The following is a 6375-nucleotide window of genomic DNA, read 5'->3' as shown; positions in this document are numbered from 1 at the left end:
TTCCTGCTTACAAGGCCATTGATACTGCCTTATAATGCAATCGAGCTGTATGAACTCAGGGTCAGAACTGAATAAGCCCTGGGTTAATCCTTTGGAGGAACAGAAAATCGGATCTCAGCTGGTACAAACTGGCAGAAACCCATATTTGAGCTAAGTGGATTTGCACCAGCTGAAGATTTTGCCCATACCCGCCCTTCTGCACAGTCTAGAAGTAATTTTAAATGATTTTTATAAAAATTTTAAAAATCTGACCTAAATGACAGGAGAAATATCTCACCTGTGCAATCAACGGATGGCTAAACAAGCGTATGACAGCAAAACGGTATGTCATGGAAACAACTCTAAGTAACAGAAGAGCAATCAGCAAAGATGATTACCTGTGGCTTACTGACTCTGCGTGTAAGTCTGGGAGGTAGCTGTGTTGTGACAGTAGAGGAAGAGAGGGCAGAGGAAGAGAGAGGAGCAGATGAAGAGAATGCTTTTGAGTCTGCAGTCTTTTGAAGAAAAAAAAAAATTGGTCAGCTTGGCACACACTCTCTTATCACAATCACTGCTAGTGATAAGAGCATCTACTATCCAGTAAACTTGATGCACACACAGCAAACATAACTCCATGCAAGGGCAAGTGCAGTTTCCAGTTGGTTTGTCTGAATCGACCACCTCATTCTGTTTTTAACATGCAGGTTATGCTTGTAAAATATGCCACTAAAAATATATCCAGATGGTAAACAGCACAGTCTTTACAAAGCTTTCAATATGCTTATGGTTATGATTCAAGCAGAAAATAATTTGTCATAAGATTTCCCAGTGTGAAATGTGTCATCTGAGAAACCCCAGTTCCTCATTATTTAATGCTGACTAGATGGGGTATGCCGTGGAGGCTATCACAAGGCATCCAAGACAGCTATGATTTTGAGCTCTCCCAACTTCCCCTCTTATACAAGGTAGCGTGGGCGATGCTGTAATGTATTTGGGCTGGCTGTAGCCCACAATGGACCCCAAGCCAGCTGAGAGCTACAAAGCAAGGCAGATCTCCTGAGCAGAAGATTTGTTGTAGAAGCCGCTGGAGCCTTTCCCTATGTTCCCTCTCATTGTAACATACACCTAAAAATTCTTGTGGAAGAGTATCACTAGGTCTAATTGTCATTTGTGGCCAGACCTTTTCACATCAGTTCAGAAATGCAAAGGTAGCAAATTCTACTCAAAACACAGATAACAATCAAGCCTCCCTGACTCATGCACATCCCAGACCAAGGTTCACTAATCCACAGGCTCCAGGATCAACAGGGGGCAGATTTTGTGATTCCAGGAGCCAGGCTGACATTTACAAAGTTTTTCAGTCCTTGGCCTTAGGAGGAACAAATAAATCCTGTAACCAAAGATGATCCATTGCACACTGGAGAATCTCTGAATAGCGAGGAATTGCCTGTATTCTACACAGTAGAAGGTATATGGTCATGAGACTTTTGTGATACTTTCCTCTGACATATGGTAATAGCCACTATCCAGGACAAACACCTCATTAGACGTGACCAGTTGAGTCAGTCCTGTGCTATCATCTGCTTTTTTCACCACACTGCTCCTGAGCCCTCTTGTAAAAATTTCTGATCTGCTCTCTAGCAAATGCCAGTGGGTAACCCCTGGAAGAAGGTCTTAGGATCATCAAAATGGTATGTGGCATCAAAATGATATGTCTCTGTCTGGCCAACAGAGCAGCACAAACCTCAACACACCAGTTAAAATCAGCAATTCAGAGCAGCACACAGACATGCAGTAGTACCTTCTTTTCCCCGCTTTGAAACTTTCCCAGATCACCTTTTCTCACGCCTCTTTTCTCCGTTTTCCCTCCCTGCACAATAGCCATTAATTCCTGACACAACTGGTTGTCCTCAGAGGCACCCACAGGTCTCTTTTCTGGGCTCACACGCATGTCTAGTTGGGATGGTTTCAGGCACCGCTCCACAGAGATCTTGGGAACAGCATGAGAATCCTGCTCAGGGTTGCTGCTGCCCTCTCTAGTCTTTTGGAGCCAGGCTTGGCTGCCAGTGGTGTCACGCTGCTCTGCAAGGATGCTTTCGGGGCTCTCCACTGCCCAGCGAGGGGAGTTAGAGTAGCTTGTGCTGGAAGAAGGGGAGCCAACAAACTTTTCTTCACTTTGTAGAGTGGCCTGACAGAAACTGCGAGCAGAGGACTGAGGTCTGGATGAGTAAGAGGGTAATGGGGATTTAATGGACCTAGGAGTCGAGGAGCCAGAGAGATGAGAATGGTGGAGGCTGACTGAGGGGGAAGGGCTGGCTGCAGCAGAAGGCGAGAGATGGTCAGTGTGAGAGAGTGAGGCTTCAGGCGGAGGAGGCAACAGAGGAGTTATGGCAGGAGTGGTGCTAGGAGACACTCCCACTGTCAGAGCAATCCACTCAGATGTGACTGCCTGCACCTCTGGAGATAAGGTGCGGCGTGCGAAAGGCAAGGGTGGAGGAGTTGGTGTATGGAGCAGCTCAGAGCTGGGAGACTTGAAGGAGACAAAAGCAGGAGAGAAAAAGAAAGAAATGAACAAAACAAACAAACAAAAAAACCCAGAAAAAGAAAATGCAAATCAACCGAGCCAAAGTAAAAGGAGAGAGAGCAAGTGTGGAGAGGAGCAGATCTGTGACCAAGCACGGTGCATAAATTTTCCACGGACAGGTGGAGAGCATGCTGCCCACAACTATACCATCCACGGAGTCCGGTCTGTACCTATGCTGCTAATACACTTCTCCAGCCTTTGCCAGGATCCCAGACACAAATCATCTTGTGGAAGACCTTAGACTTCATACCACATGCCGTAAGTCCCCCAGGAAGCAGGTGAAGTCACCACCTGTGATGGCAGCAGGCAGTATTGGACTGGCCTGGCAGCAGTAGCGGGGACCCCAGAAACTCATATTGCAGACCCAGTCAGAATTCACTGCTGCAATGAATTTTAACTTTATCCATCTCTAGCATGAGCAATGCGCGCTCCTCAAGAAACTTGCATTGCTGAAGCTGTGGAGAAGAAACGGATCAAAAAAGCCTGCTGTGGCTGTTTGGTCTTTCAGCAATTAAATTAGGTCCTATGTTTATAAAGGCAGAACACACAACCAAGTTCTGCTCTTAGCTATTACCATCAGCAACATTCAGTGAGATCAGCCACATTAGCACTTATCAGAATGTTTCTCAGTCCTCTGCCAACTTAGGCAAAAAAGTAAGGGAGGGAATTGTTTTACTATGGAAGGAATCAAAAGAATAGCAAAGGAAGCCAAGAAAGGGTGGATACAATCACTTCCATCAAAGGGAGAAACTTGCAGAAAGCTGGTGGCAGACAGGCCACAGCTGTGGAGAGACTGCCAAGCTCAAACAGAAAAGCTTAGCTGAGGTCCACCTTGACAGGGAACCCCAAACAAGCAACAAGTCTCTCCACTCAGTGGCTGAGAATAAAAACGCTTTTTTTAGTGAAGATTCAGACATCAGGCATGAGCAATAGCAGCCTTTCCCATGCATCCCGTCCCGTCCATCCCTTCTTCCCAATCCTAGTTGTCCGCTTCTGTTCCTTGCAGTCTTGACCTCAGAATGACTGTGCTTTGGTCCCGTGGGTGAGAGGAGGATGCACCAGAGCCTCATGGCTGCAACGCTAACATGTATGCTGACCTTCAAGCATGAGTATTTGCAGGAAGAGAGCAAAACAAAGGGATTTAGAGACTCGCTGCCTCCCTGATACGTTCCCCATGGCAAACATTCTGGGATCGCCATACAATTACCTGCTGCAATATTGATTCCTGGTTTGAACCACAGTATGGTTCATCATGAATCTAATATTCATGGAAGATCCCAGACTGGCCTGTTCTTAAAACCTGAGTTCACTTAGCACTAATTTCAAATAATAAAAGCCACTCTTCTGACTCTGTTTCCCAAAACACTGTTTGTGAGTTGGAACAACTAGGAGTTAGTACATGGCTTGGTTCAAGCTGATTGTCATCAGCTTAATGACTCCTACAGACTATAACAGTCTGTGATGCCCTTTTAATATTCATAATAAAAAATTCACTCATCACAGTGGAGGTCTATGAAGTGTAGCCATGCACTCAGGAGGAGCTGGATCACCAATTCATTCCATCTCTGGCAGTGAAATTTATCCAGAAGGCTGTGAACTGTAGCCCTTTCAACCTGGCCTGAATTCAAGCTACAAATCAGAGATGAAAAGCTGAGTCTCCAAACCCCCAAATGACCCATTCATTAACCTTTCTGGTGAATGAAACATCATCCTTTCCTGCAGCTGCAACATACTGCAGGGAGCACATGGCTTTTACTGCACAAAACACTAGTCTTAGCTACAGGTTTCTTCAGCCATTGCTTCTTGCACAGCAACGGCAACATCCCCCTGTTCTGCAAGGTGTTGTAACTGGCTGCATCTAGTCCAAATACCTGTGGTGAAGCTGTCATGCTGCGGTTAGGGGAGAGGGACACTGGTGGGTCAGGATAGTCAACAGCATTCTTGACCACTGGTCGTTTGAGCACCTCCACGTAAGTGACGGGGAAGATTCCTTGACGATTGGTGCCAGAGATTTTTCCTTCATACCAATTCTCATCCACTCGTCGAATCAATGTGATCCTTTCACCCTATGGGAAGGAACAGTAATGTAGTCTGACTTTAATATATTTCATCATTCCAAAGCAGATTACATTTTTAATCTTGGAGCAGCTGACTAAAAACAGTCAGTGTCTCTCAGCATCCCTCATTTCCCAGTTACTTGGTTCTAACCCTAACCTCTGGGTGAGAATGATCTTTTTCAGTTCAGAGAAAGAGGAAAAGGCACGTCTTCTGAGGCTGACTTGGGCTGTCTGGAGACTGATATGCTCAAATTTTTAAAGCTCTACTTGCTAAAGTCAGTTTGAAAAAAAAAAAAATGGAAAGCGGCAGTTTCAGGCTGACCACAAGACTTTCAGGGGCATGAGGTCTACAGGGAGTATGCAGTTTAAACTAGGTCTGTCTATGTTCCTCCTGTTTTGCTGACAAATGAAGTTACTTCCAGATCTTGAATATAAACTGCAAGCTCCAACTTCATGTATAATTAAAAAAGAAGACAGACAAAATCTAATCTAAGCATCAAAACAGAAAACTGGTTGAGATGGAGAAGTGCTGCTACTTAATCTAAATATGGCTGACTTTGCTCTGAACCCATTCCTATCCCTTCACTCTGCAGTCGCATCTAGCCAGTGGCTTTCATACTACAGAACCTCGCTTGTCTGTGCTCGATGATTTGGCGTGTGGTACAAAGGAAGGTGAACCCAGTTTCTTCTTTTCTATATCACTATTCTCATATGACTGTGTGCATCTCCACTGGAGAGTCTCAGACTGAAGACATGTCACCAAATACCTAATTTGCCTTGCAAAGCCAGGCTTCTGGTACTTACACTGCGAGTATCTTCTCAGCTAGCCCTAAGGAAGCAGTTGTCACTTCTTGATTCAGCCTACCTGCAACACTCTCACTCCAATGCCCGACATAATGACTATGGAGTGACGAGAGAGAGTCCTTCCTGAACACAGACTTCATCTTACTGAGGCTTTCAGTTGGAAATTGCAAGTTACTGGTGTTAAAAAACCTCAACATTTGCCTGTATTCGATTCATCAGCACAACAAAAGTCCTACCTTTCTGAAGGACATTTCCACTTGGGTATCCCCATTGAAGTTGAACTTAGCAATAGCGTCTCCATATTCCAATACTTGCAATGGTGCTGGCTTTTTGGGCTGAGCCTTCTCAGCTGGTGGGAGGAGCTAGAATGAACAAACAGAATCAAATGAGTCACATAACAACAGCCCATAAACTGGTCACTGGCAGAAAGGAAGTGGGCAAAGAGAACACCTGCAAGGAAAGCTGCTACCTCTATGTATGAACGTGGGAAGATGCCAACTCTGCCATGGTGTTCACCTTCATACCAGTTCTGGTCAATCTGCTTGTAAATGTAAACAATATCTCCTTTTTGCAGAGGAAGTTCCCTGTTAACAACACAAGCACTCCATCAGAACTTCACTGGAGAACAGATGCATTCTTTAACTGTCCACTAATCCCTAGGTACGAAGGTCTGTATCAGTCCTGTTGATACAAATTGTGCTCTACTCAAAGGGAAAGCCACATGTTGAGAATCACCCTGTTCATATTGTGATGTGATCGGACTCTCTCTTTGGGTATCTTGTCAAAAAAGCTGGCCTATGAGGGCCCTAATAACCACATGCCTTCCAGCAGCAGTGGGGTCAAGCTCAGGCAAAAGACACCACTGTCTGTTTTCCATGTTGGATATGGTGAGCAGTGCTTAATTCCTGTTTGGCAACAGGTCACGTCGCAAGCGTCTTCCAAAGAGAGACA

General features: G+C 45.1%; 1 protein-coding gene across 1 annotated transcript in view; it reads right to left on the bottom strand.

Moving 5' to 3' along the window:
- SORBS1 (sorbin and SH3 domain containing 1) overlaps positions 1 to 6375 on the bottom strand; it is a 66537-nt gene that overhangs the window by 8031 nt on the left and 52131 nt on the right. The window contains exons 20-22 of the mRNA XM_010138248.1: positions 5894 to 6008; positions 5661 to 5786; positions 4435 to 4629 (exon numbers count right to left, since the gene is read on the bottom strand). Of these exons, the coding sequence (XP_010136550.1) occupies positions 4435 to 4629; positions 5661 to 5786; positions 5894 to 6008 (436 nt within the window). The remainder of the gene's footprint in view (positions 1 to 4434; positions 4630 to 5660; positions 5787 to 5893; positions 6009 to 6375) is intronic.

This window comes from Buceros rhinoceros, unplaced genomic scaffold (genome assembly GCF_000710305.1).
Source record: "Buceros rhinoceros silvestris isolate BGI_N320 unplaced genomic scaffold, ASM71030v1 scaffold36606, whole genome shotgun sequence".
NCBI classification, from domain to species: domain Eukaryota; kingdom Metazoa; phylum Chordata; class Aves; order Bucerotiformes; family Bucerotidae; genus Buceros; species Buceros rhinoceros.
The sequence above is the reverse complement of the archived record's forward strand: the minus strand, read 5'-3'. Positions and strand labels throughout refer to the sequence as shown.